General features: G+C 49.6%; 6 protein-coding genes across 6 annotated transcripts; 2 read left to right on the forward strand and 4 right to left on the reverse strand.

The window, feature by feature from the left end:
• Window positions 1-413: 413 nt before the first annotated feature.
• On the reverse strand, window positions 414-1,245 carry HOO65_020703 (Protein transport protein GOT1; the record flags this gene model as incomplete). The annotated part of the gene is made up of 3 exons (XM_071007005.1): window positions 414-846; window positions 891-939; window positions 1,215-1,245. 3 exons carry the CDS (start codon window positions 1,243-1,245, stop codon window positions 414-416), a joined length of 513 nt encoding a protein of 170 aa, XP_070861341.1.
• A 2,044-nt stretch (window positions 1,246-3,289) lies between these two features.
• On the reverse strand, window positions 3,290-3,847 carry HOO65_020704 (Chromatin-remodeling complex subunit ies6; the record flags this gene model as incomplete). The annotated part of the gene is made up of 1 exon (XM_071000136.1): window positions 3,290-3,847. The coding sequence occupies one exon, from the start codon at window positions 3,845-3,847 to the stop codon at window positions 3,290-3,292; it is 558 nt and encodes a 185-aa protein (XP_070861342.1).
• A 294-nt stretch (window positions 3,848-4,141) lies between these two features.
• On the forward strand, window positions 4,142-4,621 carry HOO65_020705 (DASH complex subunit dad4; the record flags this gene model as incomplete). The annotated part of the gene is made up of 5 exons (XM_071007092.1): window positions 4,142-4,144; window positions 4,200-4,256; window positions 4,337-4,381; window positions 4,444-4,528; window positions 4,593-4,621. 5 exons carry the CDS (start codon window positions 4,142-4,144, stop codon window positions 4,619-4,621), a joined length of 219 nt encoding a protein of 72 aa, XP_070861343.1.
• Window positions 4,622-5,459: 838 nt separating this feature from the next.
• On the reverse strand, window positions 5,460-10,551 carry HOO65_020706 (putative 115 kDa protein in type-1 retrotransposable element R1DM; the record flags this gene model as incomplete). Its single annotated transcript, XM_071006263.1, has 3 exons — window positions 5,460-8,795; window positions 8,874-9,063; window positions 9,242-10,551. The coding sequence occupies 3 exons, from the start codon at window positions 10,549-10,551 to the stop codon at window positions 5,460-5,462; spliced, it is 4,836 nt and encodes a 1,611-aa protein (XP_070861344.1).
• A 698-nt stretch (window positions 10,552-11,249) lies between these two features.
• HOO65_020707 (Actin-like protein arp5) lies at window positions 11,250-13,722 on the forward strand (the record flags this gene model as incomplete). Its single annotated transcript, XM_071006483.1, has 4 exons — window positions 11,250-11,451; window positions 11,529-11,849; window positions 11,905-13,613; window positions 13,687-13,722. The coding sequence occupies 4 exons, from the start codon at window positions 11,250-11,252 to the stop codon at window positions 13,720-13,722; spliced, it is 2,268 nt and encodes a 755-aa protein (XP_070861345.1).
• Window positions 13,723-14,168: 446 nt separating this feature from the next.
• On the reverse strand, window positions 14,169-15,843 carry HOO65_020708 (putative transcription factor kapC; the record flags this gene model as incomplete). Its single annotated transcript, XM_071006679.1, has 3 exons — window positions 14,169-14,481; window positions 14,532-14,695; window positions 15,181-15,843. 3 exons carry the CDS (start codon window positions 15,841-15,843, stop codon window positions 14,169-14,171), a joined length of 1,140 nt encoding a protein of 379 aa, XP_070861346.1.
• Window positions 15,844-20,464: the final 4,621 nt, after the last annotated feature.

Genomic DNA, 20,464 nt, shown 5'->3' on the forward strand with positions numbered 1-20,464 from the left:
TAGTCATCATAGTAGTTTATCACATTTGTTGCCTGTGATGCCCAACCTTTTAGATGCGGAATCAGCCTGGATTATAGAGCATCATAGATTGCAGAAGCGTGAGTATTAAGAGAGAGTTTGCTCATAATAGGCATCTGAAATAACTGCCAGCATACGTCCACATTAGCTGTACTATGACATTAAAAGCCGAAGCGCGGTGTGCAAATAAGTATGCCTACCACCAAGGCGGAGAAAGGAGGAACAATTGTGTCTCGTAGTCATACAGTCATTGTCGACAGAAGAGCAATGACAAGCTGGCGCACCTGATGTCCAAAGGAGACTGACTTTTTAAGAAACATCCCACACCGAACGAGCGAGCAACATGATTCATGTGCACTATTACATGCAACCCCGCTAGCCAAAATGATACGAAGCTATACTGGCAAATCACTGTTGCGTGCCGTAACTCCAAGCTTGTCAATGCCGGCAGCAATATAAGGGCCAACCACAGGCACAGCACGGACAAAGCCTGAAATCGTTCCAAGGAAGTCGCCAAACAGGACGAGAATGCCATAGAGCTCGATACAGAAGCCGATGAGCGGCCAGCGCATAAGGATCAAGGTGATGCCGCCTAGGAAGGCAGCCGTGCCCTTGGCTTTTTGTTTGCGCGCGAAGAACATCAGTGTCTTTTGTGGGCCGATGATCAAGGTCAGGCCGATCAGGAAGAGGATCTGGAGGCGGAAGAAAGTGAGCAGGCGCTCCCGTGTCAGTATGTCGAGCAGGTAGGAAATATCGAAGGAGGATTGAGGGGTGTCTGTCATACATTGCCCATAGCTAGCCTGCAATGAGCGACGGACAGTTAGTAGACTGTTAGATGGCCCTCATATCTCTTATTGGATAGAAAAACTTACATTGCGCGGTCAAAGAACATCATGATGCCGCCGATGAGGAAAAAGCCACCTTCAAAAGGTATTATTAGTAGTGTGTACTGAGTATAACGTCACATGTCTAGCTAGACAATGCCGTAGAGGACACGAGGCACGCGCTATGGCGCCGCGATTTCGACGGGAGTATTTGAATAGGCGTTGAGATGAAAACTAACCTCCAGAGCAAAAGGCAACACCAATCTCTAAAATTTTGGGCCATTGTTAGTACTTGAGCTTATCTGGGAATGTGAGAAGCTGAATGAAGTTGTCACAAGGGGCCAGAGGGGGGGGGGGGGGGACTGCGCATACTCTGCTGGTCTGATAGCCACATGGAAGCCATGATTGTGAATATTTCTTGGTATATTGTATGTTATAAAGGGGCCCTATGCTGATGTTTTGCGCCGGATGCACACTGCGAGAGGCTGTTGTCGTTGTCGTTGATGGCGAGAGTTGCTGGTTGTGCTGGCACACTTGGTTCCTATTTTTTTCTGCCTGTTCAGAAGCTGCTTCTATCCTCGGTGAGCTCTCGGTGAAGGATTAGGAGTGGAAAAGAAGTTGAAGATTTATAAGTGAAGGTTTGTAGAAAGTGACAGTTGGAAAAGCTCGACAACGGTGCTTAGGGCTAAGAATCATGAAACAAAAACTAAGAGTTTATTGTCTGCCTAAATGTCAAAACACTAATCGGCACTCATGTTGAGGCAGTGTCGAGCATTGTTCTTAAGTGAGGGTTGTTTCAATAGGGCTTGAGCTTACTTTAACTTTTAACTTTTAGTAGTCAAATGGAGCTTCTTCAGGAGCCCCATTTGTGAGGGATCTAGCGTAGCAATGGGCTAGGCTGCGACCAAAATGTAGGTCTATCTTGATGCGCCAGCGTTCTCTCCCCTTCTTTAGCAACGATCTGACACGTCTTCATATCACGATCTTGGCGTTAAAATACTAGGAAACTGCCGAATGGTCATCGCATATGTCCTGCAGTAGAGTGAAGTTATTTTTTCATTTCTGAATGTAGGCCAGTAATTTTGTAAGAGCCCTCCCGCTGTCTCGATACAACACAGACAGAGCCGTTCATGACCAAGAAACACCGGACTGATCGCCGAACAATACAGAGTAAATCACAGTGGCTACCCTGAAGGCAGGGGATGGCGGCTGGAAAAAACTGTGTCATCTATAATGTGCCAGCTAACGAACGGCACGCATGGCTGCATCCGAGAACGGACGCCCCGTTGCGTCTTGTGCCGCCATTGGCAGCGTATGTGTAAAGCTTAGGGCTAGCCGGAACTTGGTCAGGACCGAACAAAATGTTACTTGAGCTGATGTCTGGCTTGTATGGGAGACGGCGGATATTTACTAGAGACATGGCGGCTTCACGCTCTTGGTGGAGAAAGTCTTGTTATGTGACTGGCTCAACTTTCCACTGTTAAAGGCGGCGAAGATGGAGGTCTATCTCATCCATTGTCTTTCCTTTCACTGGCTCTATCTATCTACCATTTCTAGATTTCTGCTAACATGACCCTCCATTCCATTGAGAAGCCATCTAGTGGATGTTGAGACCCCGAATAATTCCCCATTTGACGGAATGAGGCACGACCAGCCATATCTTCGGCTAGCCACTTGATTGAATAAATATGTGTTGGCTCAAAAGCCTACCGGGCATAGATGCATTTGCCGCACTGTAGCTGGAAGTTGAGACTCTTGTCCTACGTTTTGGGCGACCTGCGCGGAGACTAGATATAAAGAGAACTACTATTCTCTTGGATGTTAGCGTCTCTCGGCATGCAGACATTACCCGTGTGCCATTACGGGCAACGGAACAGCTTCCAGTATCCTAATTGGTTGCATTGATCAGTATATTAACGATGCACGGGTCACTGATCCTGAGGATGCTCGGGGGCTAGATGGGAAGAGACCCCACCGGGTCAGGATGACCATGAGAAAGCACATGAGGTTCACAAGACTTGGTAGGTATGTTGAGCTGGCCTATGCTAATTTCTTTTATCGAGTGGTTGGTAGTCTGTCCTGCCATCTGGGCTCGTTGGCGGTGATCCAGACACTGGATATCGTTCAGCTATTTATCAAAGTATGAGATATGAGAGGCAGCACAACGCGCTATTAAGAGCTACCTACCAGACAAGAGCAAGGAGTACAATACATTGCGATAACCGCTAAACTGCTGCCTACACTTCCAAGATAAATTCATCCCCTCTTCGTATCAGTAAAGCCGTCCTTTTGGTGCTGTCATAGAACCCAATATCAACAGACGGCGATGAATTAAAGCGAAATAATCACAAGGTGTTGGAAAGCGCCTGTTTTCACACACACACGCATGGGACCATCCAGACCCAAAACCGCGCGTAATAAGGAGCAAAGAAAAAATCTAACGCTCTCTATTTCAAGACAGTGTGTGCTCCTCGGGCTTCCAGATACATCTCAGCTACACCCTGAGGTAATTCGCGAATCATCCCAAATATCTCTTTGTTGTGATAGCGCATGCGTGTCTTGGGATCAACATATGCTGCTGGCAGTCCCGTGACATCGCAGTAGCGCCTGGAATGGGACATTGACGGGGCCGATTCTATGTTGGTGTATGTCGCCACAGGAACGCCACCAACCTTTACTGCATTCTTTTCAAGCACCATCTTTGCCAAGTTCGTTGATGCTTGGGCAAGATGATCACCATTGTTTTCCCTGCCGTTGCTCGTCGGTGTCGAATCACCGCTCGTAGACACACTGCCATTGTCGGTGGCAGTGGCACTGGCTTCAAGTGATGCAGCTTGTGCAGAGGCCTCTCGTTTGTGAATATCTCCAAGAATAGTCTTGAGGTTTTTGTTGCGCCGTTGGTTCGGCTTCCAGTGCGAGTTGCGAAAGGTCTTATGAATAGAGTGCATGTCGAGAGATTGGAGGAACTCAATGTGCGCTAGCTGCGCTTCGGTCGGAGCGGCCATGGTAGAGCTGGTATTGAATATATTGGCGCAGATGAATGATGACTTGGGTCTTTGAAGATGCGATTTAGGTTGAGTGTTGGAAGCTATTTGTGTAGAAATATGGGCGATATATGTTGGATTGGATTGGATGTTGGAGCTTTGTTCTGGTTGCGCTTGAGAGGTTGTCGCTAGATTCTGCCTTTGCTCACCGCCTTTACGGCTTAAGCTATTTCACATAGTACTAGCACCGCCTGTCTTTGTAGAACTGCCATCAACCTAGGATTAACAACAACAAACAAATTAATTATTGTCAACATGGTGGGCGAAGGTCATTTCCAGAGCAAAACCTAGTGCTGTGCTAACATGTCTAAAGGAAAGTCCTCACGAACATCAGCAGAATCTACTACTAGGCCGTATCATCACAAACGTTGTAAGTGTGTGTTTGTTTTATGCTAACCTATCTAAGAATTGATCCCCCCAGTGTTAAAGTGCTGAATTAACAGAAAACAGGAGAAGCTGAACGAGGCTGTCATGGTTATGAACAAGGCTCTCCAAGTGAGTCCTACTTATATATGCCGTCATGTATCACGGAAAGAACATAGACTAACATGGCATAGGACATCAATGTTCAAAACATGAACGTCGAGCTTGTTGCGCAAATGTTCAAGAATTATCAATCTAATGTGCTTTTCCATCTTGAAGGTAGGGCTTTACTTGAGTGAAGAGATACGTTTAGTGTTGAGGAAGAGTAGCTGACAGTGTGCAGAAACAAACACCCTAAAGCCACCCTCATGATACTAATACCAATCATGAAGTGTATGTATGTATGTACTATTTAGCGTCTACCTAGATCATGAAGTGGTCTTGGGTAAATAGGCAATTAAATAATACGTGTGTTATTCGTTGTATACACGCATGTATGTATGTATGTATGTATGTATGTACTATTTAGCGTCTACCTACCAGTTTTCCCGGTAATACGACGGCATGTTCTGGACGGAGGGGGAGTTGGGAGATGTCGTCTTCCGACCCCTCCTCCGGGCAGTCAGCAGTTGCAGGTACTCGTCCTCTTCGAAATACTCCTATGACTTTTGAGGGTCCAGCCTTGTGGCCAGGAGATTTCTCCGGAAGACGTTGCCCCAAGGGCTTCCCCGCTGGTTGGGTGGTTGTGTTTCCAGGATTGGTTACCTGGTTCTTTTTGGCTTTTGGCGCCCTACCTATATAGTGATCTAGTCTAAGAGGCCAACGGCTGTCGGCCCTGGGTATTGGCCCTGGCGGAGTACGTCGGTTTTGTCCTCTGTTCAGCGAGGTGGTTGCCGCATTTTTAGTAGACCCTGGGCGTCGGGAGAAAGGACCTTCCGAATTCTCTTCCGCGTCCCTTCGACATCTCCGTCCGCCCTTGTCTTCTATTTTCCTTCTTTTTTTTTTTTTTTTTTTTTTTAAAAGCACTCCCTCTCTCATCTCTCTTCCCCTCTCCCCTCCGTTCGTCCCCCGGCCTCCTCGGCCTCCTCGTCCCCCTCGTCCCCCTCGCCCCCCTCGTCCCCTTGTCCGTCCTCCTCCTCCTTCTTTTTTTTTTTTTTTTTGGCTTAGCTTATTGCATCCGCGCCTTGTGCCTCCATGGGGATTGCCTTTCTCACCTCTGCTGCAGGTGCCTTAGGTTCCGGTGTAGCACGCTAGCAACGTACTTTGTTGCCTTTGTGTTTTTCAGTAGCTTGTCCGTGAACCTCTGGCCCCACGGCCTTGGTAAAGTCTTGCACGTCCACATGTGTCCTCGTTCTTTCGGCTGCTTGCAGTGGATGCATTTGCGTGGGCATTGGTGATTGAAACGGTCATGGTACTGGTCAAAGTCTCCATGTCCCGTCCTGGCTGCCAGGATATGCCCCAGTTCCGTTCTGTCCACTCCTTTGTAGCCCGGCGTTCGAAACGGGGGGCTGCATGGAATGTCCTGCAATGGGCGATATCCTTTTTGCCCTTTCCACCATTTCTCGTACTCCTCACGCAGTTGGTTTCGCCTCCACCTCTTTGCCCCTGCCAGACTGACGCGGGGTTCGCGGATGTGTCCGAGGCATCCGAGCTTGGCTTGAGCGTCGGCTTGTTCATTTCCCTCCAGGCCTACATGTCCTGGGACCCAGAGCACTTGGACGCGTCTCCTGTCCTTTCTGTTCTTCCACGTGTTTAGGATCCGTTTCGTTCTGTCAATGATGTCCTGGGAGGTACTGTTTCGCTTTTGCGGGTTGCGCAGTCGGTCGACTACTCCTTGGTTGTCCAGACATATCCAGATTTCCTCGGCGTCTGTGTGCATCACGGCCCGCTTGGCTGCTTCGCATGCCCCGTACGCTTCTGCGTCTGCAACCTCCACCCATTTGCCCAGAGCACTATGTCCTGTTTCCAGGGTGGTTCCGTCCATGGTGGTGACCCATCCTGCTCCTGTGTTTCCCTTTGCGTCTTTCGAGCCATCAGAGTATGCTATGAGTGTTCCTACAGTGGCCATGTCCACCTCCTCTCTGTGTTTCTCAGCCTCTTTCTCTTTGCTGAGCCACTTTCGAGGGGGCATGCTTGGTCCTGCGACTGTCGGTTTCAGTGTCATGTGTGTTTCCATTCTCGCCGGAAGCAGTCTTCGTAGCCTCATCACGACTGGATTATGTGCTCCTCCTCGCAGAGTATGATCTATGTCCAGTGTGTGCCAGCGTATGGCTTCCCTTCTCCTTTCGTCCTCCCACAGGAGTTCGATCGGCGGGAGGCCTGCTGCGTGGTGCAGGCACTCTTTTGGTGTCGTGCAGTACATGGGCAGTGCTGCCCTCAGGCAGTTTCTGATTGCGACGTTAACTTTTTCTGTTGCTGTTTTTGTCGTCTCAGTTCCCATCCATGTACTCGATGCAAATAGGGCTTTGCTCAGCGCACACGCTCGGGCTGCGTTCAGCATGCATGTTGTGTCTGCTCCCTTGTAGCATCCGGCCAGGTATCTCAGGCCGTTGGCTACTCGGTTGATGCTTGCTGCCGTTCTCTCTACGTGGCCCTTGAAGAGTAGGCTAGAGTCGATGTGAAGCCCCAACCATCTCATTGGTTCCTTTGCTGGTGTGGGTTTCACCTCTCCCATTCCTTCGATTGTGACAGATGGGTTCTCAGTGATCCTCCTCCTGCCTTTAATGTGCAGGAGTGTCGACTTTCCTGGGTCAAGGTCTAGCCCGTTCTGTGCCGTCCATTCTATCACTGTTTCCATCAGTGATTTGATTTTTTGGCAGTTGTCTTCGAAAGATTGGCCTCTAACTACCAGTGCTCCATCGTCTGCGTATCCTAGGAGGTTTGGTATCCTCCTGTAGATGGGAGCCATGAAGAGCATGTATAGGATGGGCGAGACTGGAGAGCCTTGTGGGAGGGAGCCTCCTACTCGCTTCGTCGTCCAGCCTTCTTCCGTTCTCATGCGTGCTGTCCTTCCCTCCATGAAACTTCTGACCCAGCGACACAGTTTGGTCGGCCATCGGCTCTCCGACAGCTGTCGTTCCATTCTCGCTGGTTCAACCGCGTCGAAAGCGCCCTTGATGTCGAAGGTCAGGATCGAAGTGACTTTTTTCCAGAGCTGTGCGTCTTCTATCCTTCCGCGCAGTTCGATGAGGAGGTCCGTGACCGCCCTCTTCGGTACTGCGCAGATGTAGTTCCTTGGGATGATCCTTTTTTGGACCGCCTCTTCTGCTAGCCTTCTCGCCACGGCTCTCTCCATGCCTTTTCCCAGGGTGGGTAGGAGTGATATGAGTCGGTACGATCTGGGCTCGTCGCGTGGTCGTCCAGGTTTCGGGATCGCTACTAGGTCTGCCTCTTTGAAGATGCTTGGGTGGTTTCCGTTCTCCAAGCAGAGGTTGTACAGCTTCGTTATCATGTTGCCTAGCGGTTCCCATGCCCTTTTCCAAACCTCGTTTGTGATGCGGTCTGCTCCTGGGGCCGTGTTCGCAGGTTTCCACAGAGAATCTCTCACTTCCTCTCGGGTGAGGGATGGCCATTCACTTGCCTCTGGGTTAGGTTCGTGAAAACACCACTCATTTTCTGTGTGTTCCTTTGTGTGTGTCTCCAGGAGCAACGCTACTGACTCGGCTGTGCAGGTGGTTTTCGTCTTGTCGGGTCTCTGCAGCAGGGGGATGCGTCTGTCTACCTTGTCGTTGGCCCATTTGACAGCGCGGAAGACGTCCTTCGGTTCCTTCAGTCCGGCTATGATCTTGCTCATGAGGGCTCTCTTTGCCTTGGTGATTTCTTTCCTCATTGCTTTTCGTTGCTTCGCATATTCGTCCCTCTTCTGGCTGTCTGTGGGTTGGTTGCGGTGGTCTATTCGGGCTCTCCTCATCCGCGCGTTCTGCTCCTTGCACCCTTCGTTCCACCACGGTTTGAGAACAATGTTGGGGGGCGTTTTTGGTGTTGAAGCCTCAAGTGCCCTCTCTACAGTTGCTATCAGACCCTTGGCAAGGAGCTCAGCTGTGTCTAGTGCGTCGCCACTGCCCTCTAAAAGCTTTTCCAGCTGGTCAGCTTCTTGATTGCATGTTGCGACGAACTTGTCGACGTTCATTTTCTTTAGCCTCCACTTTGCTTCAGGTCTTTTCCGTGTTGTCCTTGTCCTTACTTTCACCTCAATAATCTCGTGGTCGCTAGTGCTTCCTGGTATCAGCTTCATGCAGGTTGTCCATTTGCCCACTGTTGTTTGAGGTGTGATGACGAGGTCTATGACCCTGCCGGCGCTGTGTGTGTGTTCGTCTTTGTCGTTGAGCACGGTAAGGTCATTGTCTCTCATCCAGCTTTCCAGGGTCCTCCCCGCTTCATTTTCCCTGGGATTAGCGTCCCATGTTCCGTGATGTGCGTTGAGGTCCCCTATCGCTATCCATGCGCTCTCTTTTTCTGAGCGCATGAGCTCCTGCAGGCCTTCGCCCGGCCTTATGCAGTTGCGGCTTTCTGGAGCGTTGTATGCCCCTATCAGTTGAAGCGTCCCCTGCGTTGTTTTTATACGGATCGGGCATAGGTCCGGATGGTCCTGGTGCGTCTCCGTTGTTTTTATGTCTTTTCGTACGTAGGCTATGCTTCTGGGGCGGTCCTCCCATCCATCTCTCGGGCTATGCCGAGTGAATTCCGGGTGGTCCTTTGTTCTGTCCTTATGCTGACCTATCCAGGGTTCCTGTATCAGGAGAATGTCTACTCTCTGCTCGACCGCCTGTCGTAGTGCATTCACGTGGTTCGGTTCCCCTTTTCCAGCATTGACGCTCCAGATCGTTAGGTCTCCTAACATGCGTCTTGGCAGGGTTGGGCTGGTTCGCTTTCGGTTTCAGGCTCGGACTCGGATTCCGCTGTGGCTGTTCTTTTTCTTTTCTTGTAGCCTTGGCCGTCGTCCTTTCTCTTCCCCTGCACCTGGGTCTCTGGTCCTGTCGCGGACTTCCTCACCCGGGCGTCCCTTTTGCAGGCTGCCTCTCCTGCTGCGTGTCCCGCAGTGTTGCACACAGTGCAGGCTGTGGGTGGGCCAGAGTGCTCCTTCTCCTGATGGTTGCGGCTCCCGCAGAGCCTGCACCTCGGGGTGCTTTGCAGCCTGTGGTGGGATGCGCTTCCCAGCAGGTGCGGCATAAAGGTAGGGACGGGGTCCTGCACCTTTTGACTTGTGCCGCATTGTTGCTTCCCTCGAATTTCATGGCCGAGGGGAGTGTTTTGCCTTCCGGCAGGTCGATGGCGACGCGGAGGGTGGCGTCCTTGTACTTCTCCGCCTCAATCTGCCACTTGATGGCCTTGACTTGTCCCCCGGTTTGCCGTGCAATTTGTCCGGTGAACCATTCCTCATTCTTTGTGGGCACGGGGCCCCCCTCGTTGAGGACATAGAAATCCGACAGGCCAGTGATTCGTGCGTGTGTCCACTTGCTGTCCAACTCACACGCTCTTGCGCCACATGCTGTCTTTGCCCTTTCTAGGTTTGTTGTGGTTGCCTTGCTCTTCTCAATGTAGAATGCCCAGCCTGAGTTTACCTTCTTCGTTTCGAACTCTTTGGGCGTACCCTTGAAAATCTTCGCTAGCTCGGCGCTCACGGTTTCCTCCTTGTTTGACGCTGGTCCTCGGATGAAGACCCGGACCTTTTTCTCTGCTTCCCTGGCCGGAGGTTTCGGTCCCGTTTTCTCTCTCGGGGGCGCTGGTTGTTTTTGTGTCTCAGACACCTGCTTGGCTACTGACGCATATGTTTGCTTGCCATTCGGCTTGCTTTGTTTTTTCGGTGCCTCGTCAGTCGGCTTGTTCTTTTCGCCACCTGTGGTGGGGTTTCCATGCTGTATCTTTGCGAACATCGCTCTGAATTCAGCTGACACATGGCTAGTCAGCTTTTTCACTTCTGCATCCCCTTTGGCCATGGAGATGGCTTGGTTGCATATTTCAGGGAGCTTCTCGGCCAGCCAAATGAGCGCGTTGCCCCTGGTTTCCACCTGCTTCTTTTCGGCGGCAATGAACTTGTGAGCGATGGCGAGGTTACGTTCCCGTTCGGTCAGTTTTCCTCCATGCTTTCTTTCCTTTTCTATTTTGTTTTCTTGTTGCTCGATGGTCCTTTTCTCTGGTAGTTCAATGGGGTTGGCCGCTCGTGTTTCCCTCGCTTGTTCTTCAATTTCACCTTCAGCGAGGTCTATCACGTTCGTCATTACCAGATCTATGATCTCCTTTTCTGTCTGGTACTCAGCGGATTGCGCCGTGGCGGTGACATCCGGTGCACCCTCGCACTCCATGGCTTCGCTGTCTGTCTTCTTCGTTGGTTCCTTCGTTGTAGAGTGTAAAAATAAGGGTTGCTTAGGGTTACCTCCTTTTCCTGCGTTGTATACACGCTACTTGTTCACACACGTGCAAAAAATAAGGGTGAGACGGTGCCGTTGATCGTCAGTTGGGGGTTTGGGCAACAAAAAAAAGTGAGCATCTTACTAGTAGGCCTAACCAGGATTCGAACCTGGGCTTACGGAATCAGAATCCGACGTCCTAACCAACTAGACTATTAAGCCGCGTACTTCAGATATTTTTGAGATATTTTCGTTAATTAGACTATATAAATCTAAACGGGAATTGGGCGAAGAATCACGAAATTATTGAAGCTTTATCAATAAACCCATCAAATTATATGCGCATCCTGTTTGTCTTGAAGCTGACATCCAGACTTGACACAGTTCTCTCCTCCAACTGACGCAAAGGTCGACGACTCCCTGCTTAGCATACCCCACCCATCACAATACGCCCTTCGCAGCAATCCTAAAATTTCAAAATAACAATCCCCAAACACAACTTGCTTTCTTTGCGCCCATCGCGAAATTCAGTGTGAGACAAGGCTGAGCTCAGAATCCAACTACCAATGCTCATAGCCTTACCGATCTTTCCACGAACTTTCACAACACAAGCACAGCCTTGAGCTCTTCGCGGCGCTAAACCAGATATAATTATGGCCCCAACCGCCGTTGATTCTTCCGCAATGGACGTGGATCTTGACCCGCGCAAGCTGCCTCCTCAGCGCACATACCCGCCTGCTAAGATATACCCAGTCCGTGAGGCCAAGTTTGAGCAAGCAATTCCAGTACAACAAGATGGACGGGAAAAGGCGCTTTCACTCCCTTCAGGAAGTGCCGCCATTGTAATTGATAATGGTTGGTTGTTACCCCTTCAATTCTAAGGCTTATTTATTTATTTCCACTAACCACCGGACTCTTATTATGGTGTATAGGCTCGTCTGCTGTGCGTGCAGGCTGGTCCTTTGACGAACGCCCCCGATTCAGCATACCACCAATCTTCTGCAAATACCGCGATCGAAAGGCCGGCAAAACTTTCACCTTTGCTGGCTCAGACTGTTATGCCGATAACTCGGCTCGATCACACATCAAGAACGTGTTCGAGACCGGCACTAATATTGTCAGCTCGTGGGACGCCATGGAACATGTGCTCGATTATATATTCATTAAACTAGGCATGAATGAAGTGGATGGCACTATTGACGTGCCTATTGTCATGACCGAGGCCGTTGCCAACCTAGCGTACAGCCGAAAGAGTAAGTTTATCCCATTCACAGGAAATTCTCTAGGCAATCACTAATGATATCTCAGCTATGTCGGAACTTGTCTTTGAGTGCTACGGGGCTCCCTCTCTCGCATACGGTATCGATTCGCTTTTCTCTTTCAAGTACAACCAAGGCTCAACTGGCCTGGTGGTTTCCTCTTCCTACACATCGACACATGTCATCCCCGTTTTCGAGTCGAAAGCTATTCTATCACAAGCTACTCGACTTAACTGGGGCAGCTACCAAGCTTCGGAGTACCTTCTCAAGCTGCTTAAACTCAAGTACCCTACATTCAACGGCAAGCAAACAGTGTCACAAGCAGAGCACATGATACGCGACTTTGGCTATGTCTCTACTGATTACGACAACGAGCTTTCTCACTACTTGGACTGGACGGGTTTGGAGGACCGTGATATCGTAGTGCAATACCCCTATGTCGAAGAAGTCGTGGTTCAAAAGAGTGAGGAAGAGCTTGCCCGCATTGCTGAGCGCAAACGCGAGGGCGGCCGTCGTCTGCAAGAGCAGGCCGCCAAAATGCGTCTAGAAAAGCTTATGCAAAAGGAGCGTCAGTTGGAGCATTACAAGCAAGTGCAGACTAGACTTCAAGAGACCAACAAGAAAGATACCAAGAGGCTTCTGGATGATAATGAGCTCAAGGACGAGACGCACCTAGAGCGCGTCATCCGTGATCTTGACAAGGCTGTCAGGAAAGCTCGGACAAAGGATGTTGGTGGTGCAGATGAAGAAGAGCAAGGCCCGCCTGTTTTTGACTTAATCAACATCCCTGATGATGAGCTGGACGAGTCGGATATTAAAGCTAAGAAGCTACAGAAGCTGGCTAAGGCGAACTATGAAGCACGGCAGCGCGCCAAGGCCGAGAAACTGGCTGAAAAAGAGAGAATTGCAGAGGAGAAGCGGTTGGATGACGAGCGTCGCGACACGGATACCGAAGCATGGCTGGCCGACAGACGCGATGCCTTGACAGCGACTCTCCAAAAGATCAAAGAGAAGGAACGCCTCAAGGCTGATATGGGAAACCGCAAGAGTCTGGCTTCACAGATCCGCATGAAGAGCATTGCCAATCTGGCCTCTGACACGCCAACCAAGAAACGCAGACGTGGGGGTGATGATGATGATTTTGGCGCTAATGATGATGACTGGGGCGTATACCGTGATATTGCCGACCAGTCAGATGAAGAAGAGGAGGATCTAATGGGAAAACTCAACTCGCTTGAGCAAGAGCTGCTACGCTTCGATGACGATTTCACCTATGAAGACACCTTTGCAGCTAAATCGGACTGGAGCAAGAGCCTGATCCACGCATTCGAACGCGGCCCCCGGCCATTTGACAGCGACTCAGTTGCCGAAGCAAATCAGATTCACCTCAACGTTGAGCGTATTCGCGTGCCCGAAGTTGTTTTCCAGCCGTCTATTGCTGGGCTTGATCAGGCGGGTCTGGTGCAAATTGCTGGTGACATTCTCAACCAACGCATGTCGGGCCACGCGGGGCGTACGGCAATGCTCCAAGACGTGTTTTGCACGGGTGGTAATACCATGTTTAGGGGCTTTTCGCAGCGTCTTGAGGACGGCCTACGCATGCTGCTAGAGGCCGGGGCGCCCCTTCGAGTTAGATCCGCGCGTAATCCATTGGAAGATGCCTGGAAGGGTGCGGCACAATGGGCTGGCTCGGATGCGTGGCGCACGGCAACGATTACGAGGACTGAGTATGAGGAGAAAGGCAGCGATTACATCAAGGTATGTCTTGCGGAAAAAGGCCCTCATATTTTTTTTTTTTTTTGGATTATTTACTAATTGCTGTGACCGACAGGAACATGACATGGGCAATTCGTACGTGCCACTATAGTTTGTTACGAAGCTAGAATTAATCTTGGAAATTTATTTATCAACAACCAAGAAGCATGCTGATATTTTAGTCACGTCACGGCGAGTAAGCTACAACAAGAACACAATAAATGATTCATAGAAAGGATCGAAAAAAAAAAAGAATAATGACGGAAAACAGCAGTAACCCAAAGTTCTGTAAACGCCGCTGATCTAGTTGACCAGTCGGTTCACTAGACGTAATAGATAGGGTCTCGTGAGGGATAGGGAGGAAACGCCGCAAGAGCAAATCCTCGGGTATAAGACGATTGAGTGGAAGAGCGTGATGGATGTACTAGGAGGGTGCCAAGATGAGAATGAAGGGGGGGAAATATTGGAAAGTCAAAAGGTAGGCAGGCAGGCTGTTTGGTGGAGGTCTAGACCCAGAACCCTGATATTGAAAGCATCTAGGAGCATCTACTTAGACTCCTAGGCTACAGTAGGGCTCTGCGATGCCGGCTGCCTGCCTGCTGCTTCAAGGCCAGCAACAGCTTGTGCTACCTGATCCAGAGATGGCGGGTTGTTAGTAGCATCGGAGGTACCAGCTACAATGGACTCTCCGGTAGCTTGTGCCTTTGATGAAGCCTGAGCCTGAGCCTGAGCCTGAGTGCGGACTTGGGCTTCAGAGGCGACCTGGGCAGCCGCAATATGAGCACTCCGGCCATCATCCTGGGGGACGGAGAAGAAATGGCAGGAGCAGACACAGCTGTAGCTGGAGCAGTGGTTGTCGAGGTGGAAACTCCTGAAGATCCGGAATGGTCATCAGTCAGAGACACAGGGGGGGGAGGACACTTGCCCTGGAGATCAAGGAGACGGCGTTGGATGTGCATGCAATATTCACGCAGAGAATGATTCTCGGCTTCAATATCCTTCCATCGCTTTTCCATAATGGCATAATTGGCGTTCTCTATCTCCAGCTTGCGGATGTGGTTTTCCTTGCGCTGGCGGAAGGCTCTCTAATGAAAAAAATCATCACCACCAAAAAAGTCAGTTACGTAAGTTCTTAGGAAGCAAGGAAAATCAGCGAGTTTGGGCGCGTGGGAAGAAGGGGAAGGAGAAAAAAAAACCAGGCTTCATGATTGAACACAAAAACCAGTTTTCTCTTCTTTTATTGCCTCGATTTAGTTTTTTTTTTTTTTATTTTTCATTTACGTGAATGTTTTCATTGAGAAAAAGAAAAGTTCTTTGAGCTTCGAGAAAGACATGAATCACGAATTTATCAAAGGAGAAGAAACTCTTTTTTTTCTTTTTCCACCACTTGGTGGCATTTGTTGCCCGACGACGAATCAGATGCTCAAGGCGACCCAATTCATCAGGAAAAAAAACTCTGGCAATATGGCCAGACATCAAGGAACACATCTAATGATGATGGTAATAGAAGATAAAGGCAAGTTGAGATGACAGACCGCCATCGTCATCACAGTATAGGGAAATAACGCACCTGGGCTGCTCTGTTCTGCGCAGCTCTCTTAGTAGTCGAAAGCTCACGTTTTACACGATGACGTCCATCGAGGTTCTGCGACAAATCTGAATCGACGCCACCCTCATCCATGTCGACCGACATATCCATAGGCACCCCAACAGGAGATGTCAGTGACGCTTGAACCGGCATTATCTGTGTTGTGCTCGTGGGGATAGACATTCCAGATGGGATCAGTGCTGCCTCGGGAACTGGCGCAGCGACAGATGTGACAGGTACTGAGACTGGGACGGTGGCCACAGAAACTGGGATCGATGAAGCTGCTGCTGCCGCTGCAAGCTGAGGCTGTACGGCATCCGGCGATCGGAGGTGTGGGTGGAGAAACGCAGTCCCTCCTTCAGTTGCAGCAGGGCCGTTCTCGCGTCTGTCACCTACGGCCAACGCTGCAGCTCGGCTAGCCTGTGCGGCGATATTGGAAAGACTTGGACTCGACGCCTGTTGTTGTTGCTGTTGTTGCGAATTGTTGCTGTTGCTGCTGCTGTTGCTGTTGCTGTTGGACTGGTCTTCGGGCTGGGCACCCTGTGCAAGGCTCTGAAGCAGTTCCATGTTGGCCCGTAGCTGACTTTCTGGCTCGGCATTCGAGTTGTTATACTCTTCAAAAGACATGTTGACTTTGACGTCCATCCTATTGTGAGAGGCTGTGATTGGTAATCCACGCCGAAATGACAACGCATACGACGCTGCCGGATTTGATTAGAGCGGGGGAGGGACTGTAAACAAGCGCAATATAGTGGGAAACAAGACTTGACACGGTGAAGGCGAAGTTAGTAGCTCAGGCAGTGTATATGTTGCTTGTTGTTTTTGGAGAAGAAATACGACAAGTGGGACTGCCTTTTTTTTTTTTTGCTGTGATGCGCACACCAAAAGAGACAAGGCTGTCAACGCGGCTAAAAAGATGAAAAAAGGCCAAAAAAAATGTGCACTAAGGGAGGAAGAAAATGAATCGCAGAAAATCGGGAAAAAAAGTTCACCAGAGCCAGAAAATTCTAGAAACACACAGCAACCAAATGGCTGCATCAAAAATTAAGAGTCTTATATTCGTATATCTCTGATTTCCCTTCCAAACACACCAAAATACGAAGAAAAATATCAAATATCTCGAACAAAGCCCAAGACTAGCTAGCTAGCAGCCACTGCTAACCAAGCCTGTGACGCGAACCGAGCATAAAAGCGAACCACCTACTACGAGTGCACTATAGCCACCGAATCTAGCATACAAATTAAAGCAGATTTTGCTCTTTCTTGTCCCTGATAAATCTAGCAAAGCTTTGACACAAGGCAATGAACAAAGTCGCATTTGATTTGTAATAAGGCTAAAACTGGTATATTCCGCAATTTGCCTAAACGCCATTCAATTTGTCACCTGGAGCGGCTTTAATCGTTGGAAACAAAAGCCCGATTACGAGTCGGTCATTTTCTGTCGCAGTTAGGGTTAAAAGAGTGTCCGAGGCAATGCAAATCCTTGATGACAAAGCAAAATTGTCAGCTGAGGCGGACAGCTGCCAAAGCGCTGATTGGCTGAGATTGCCCTTTCCTTTTCTCCAGACCAGAGAGCACAGCTCTGTAGTGACAGCGCTCTACTAAAGACGTCAGCCTCTCCTTTCCTTTATTGGCCTGGCCGGGCATGCATTAATCCGTTGCCTCCGAGCCTCCGCACCTGAAGTTCGTACATCTATCTAGCTACCGCTAGACTGTGCCCTATGATTCGTTCAGCAGGTCGACGCGTGCCTTGGAAACCTCTTCCTTGCTTAGTTTCTTTGCAAGCGGTTCGACAGGCCCTTCTACATTTGGTACTGGTTTAATCAAATCTCTGATTGAGAATGGGAGTATTGTTTTTGCCCTGTCTGTAGATACAGATATGTGGTTCTGAGATAATGCTTAGCTCAACTGCTTGTATCGATAACATTCTTGCTACTGGTCTCTCAGGGCCAACAGGGGCGAAGATTAGCTCCTTGGGAATGTGTTGCTTTGGGATCGCTGCCGCTGCTGCTGACTTCAACATCCAGCATCTAGATAGATGCTAAAGAGTCTGTTTAGCTACACCCCCCCCTCCCCCACCGGAAGACTGGCCATGCCAGCCTCCAGGCTGTGCTTGGTATGCTGCTTGCCTCACACACGCTGTTTCTAGCGTGGAAAGTTGCATTTCAAACTCTATCTCCAAGGGCCTGTACCCCAGGTTGGCTTTCTCCTGTGATATCTTCCTTATGCTGCCATCGTAGACTATTGGGGGAGCCCTCTAGCTGGGCTTGGTTTCTTGGGCCGGCTGACTAATTGGAACACACTAGCAGCTTGGGGCAGTTTTTTACTTTGTCTTGAGTAATTTAAGGCATGTGCTGATAAAACTGATTGCCTCTATTCCGCACTATTCATTCCTCATCTTCCTACCCGCCGTAGGTTCCACCACCTCTTGCGAGGCGCCTTTCTCCATAATCTTGGGGGCCGCTCCATCAAGTGCTTTAGTCATTGCCTTTGATGGGCTGACTGCAACTTGCTCAATGTGCTATTCCCCAAAACTTCTCTGGTAGAACCATACGCCCTTCAATGCTGTACATGGCCAGCTTGAAGACTCTCTCTTCGCCCGTCGCCCGTCCTTTAGAGCCTTTGGGAACTCCGAGTCAATCTTACAAGTCGCATGACGACTAGGAAGTTGTGCAGTTAGTAGTCTGGACTCAGTCTTGCTAGAACTCTACCTGGTTGTTCTGCCGAGCTTATGGCTATTCTTCTGGAGGGGGCTGGGGACTTTGTCAACCTTGTGGCTCATCACTGTCCGCCATTCGTCGCCCTATTTGGTAGTCTTTCGGTAGAGCTTTAGGGTGACAGCAGCGCTTTGTTTGTCTGCTCATTTTAGCGCGGGCTTTCTGACTGCTTTTGCGAAAGAAGGGGGAAGGAGGCTTCTTTCCTCTATCTTTGTTCTTGGCCTCTGCAGGAGCTTAAGCTAGTTCGTACTCTTTCACGCCTTTAGGGGAAAGGGGGCCTTCCGTCTGGCAAGCGCGTTTGAGGACTTGTATCGCGAGGCGCTCATTCATTTATCAACTCTCTCCTCTACTGCTAGGAGGAGCGTCGCAGCAACCATCTCTACGCGTTGTGAAATAGTGTTCTTTTACTAGAAGCCTCTTGAGCAAACCGGAAATGTCATATCCAACGCTCTCATTTTCAAATTGGGGTTGAATTATCATCAATAGGCATTACGGAGTCTTTCAAATGTTTTGATGGGACACTAACGCCAGCTACTACCTTGCTAATTCTATTTAACATCTGCCTACTAGTTTTCCCGCGGTAACATAACGACCTGCTATAGGCGGGAGCGGCTTGAATGCTGTATTCCTCCGACACTACTTCCGCATAGTCGGTTGTCGTAGGTGAGTGTCAATTTCGACTTTTGAGAGTCTGAGAGGCCAACGGTTGTCAGCTCGGCCTGGGATTTTGGCCCTGTGATTGCGCGTCTGCCTGCGTGTTTCCATTCAGGTCTACATGATCTAGAACTCACAACACTTGCACTATTCTACTAGGACTCTTGTCTTTTCAGAGGCTCAGGATCCCTTCCATTGTATCAATGATGTCTTGTGATGTGCTATTTCGAGACAAAGTCAGGCTTTCTCGGCATCTCTGTGTCCTGTAGCCTGCTTTACTACTTCATAGGCTCCGTACACTTTTATGCCAGGACATTCCATCCATTTACCTAGAGCTATGTGTCCCGTCCCTAGGGCAGCTCCGTTTATGGTGGTCATCCATTCTATTCATATGATTCCCTTGAGGCTTTTCGAGCTGTCATAGTAGGCTATGAGCGTCCCCATAGGGGTCATTTGCGTTTCCTCTTTGTGCCTCTCTGCCTCCTATTCCTGGGCCACCCCCGGGACCCGGTTCAGTTACTTGGACTTGGATATATTTAACGTCTACAGGAATCACCAAGATCAAACGACGCCGGACTGTCTACCGGACATTCGGTTGTTTTTTTTTCATCTGCCTTGAATTTATAGAATCCAAAAAGCCTGAAATCAGCATGTGCGACCATAGCCTATGGAAAATACGGGGTCCCGTCTGCTCCCCCTTAGTCAAGCCATAGAGCGCTGGATCAGTAGTACGGTGGGTGACCACGTGCGAATACCCAGTGTTGTACATTTACTTTTTGTTCATCCGTTCCTTTATCATAGATTCAAATCTACACGTCTCTCCTTTTATTCTTTTTGCTGTGACATGCAGGAAGTAGGAAGGGAAAAGACATTGTTGTGGAAAAGCCGTTGTATTGCTGTGGAAAACCAGTAGGTAGACGTTGAACAAAAATACAAACAAACCAAGATGGGAAAGGTCCGAGCCGTCGACCCGGGCTGTGTGCTAGTAGGAACCTATCACTTCCTGTCTCTACCTGAGGCGCCTTGGCTTCCACATCCGCATTTCCTTTTTTGTGTCATTTATTGTATCCAATTAGGTTCTTAGACTGGTCACTTCACATCCAGACGTGCTCATAGCATCCTTTGTTGCTTCTTCTAAATAGCTTAACGCTGTAGATGTATTTAATATTTCACGAGTGAGTCACAGAGGTCAAACAACGCAACTCCATGCTGTGCATTGTAGTATATTGTTTCACGTCTATCTACTGTAAATGTGAGTGCCTTAAACATGAACCTAAATGTATATTCAACGTCTGGGAAAGAGCATAATATTTACCCCCACGTGACTTCTAAATAAAACGGAGCACCCCTCTCCCTCTGTACCAGCCCGTCCCCTCTCACCTGTCTATTAACACGTCCTCCATTTTGGGACCGGCTTCTCTATTAGGTACTTGCAGGGCCTATCTTCTCTGAGGAGTTTCTTCACAAACCTCCCTGCCAGCTTTGTAACGTTGCCCATTCATTCCCATGGGTGGCTGAAGTCCTTTTATTCGCTACAGTTGGCACTTGGCACTTTGTCTCGGTGTCTTGATAATTGAACCTAGAGCAATACTGCTGGAAGTCGCCTTGTCTGGAGCGCGCCGCCAAGACTCTAGCGACGGAGCCTCAGTTCAGTCCTTTCATCCAGTTCACCTTGAGTGGCATCGGGGGTCCCAGCGTCCCTCCAAGGTGATCAGTGTTTGGGCAGTCGTCTCTCATCCGGTTCTTAAAATCGACCCTGGATGCGTCGTTCTTCTAGCGCCTCGCTGCCGCCAGAGACATCGTCTTCTCGGTAACCAACAAATCTGCGCTCTTGCAGCCTGATCTGGCCAGCTGGCCTGCTGTCTCGTTTCCTGGGACTTCGCAGTGTCCTGGTA

This window comes from Ceratocystis lukuohia, assembly GCF_044167205.1.
Source record: "Ceratocystis lukuohia strain C4212 chromosome Unknown Supercontig2_pilon, whole genome shotgun sequence".
NCBI lineage: Eukaryota > Fungi > Ascomycota > Sordariomycetes > Microascales > Ceratocystidaceae > Ceratocystis > Ceratocystis lukuohia.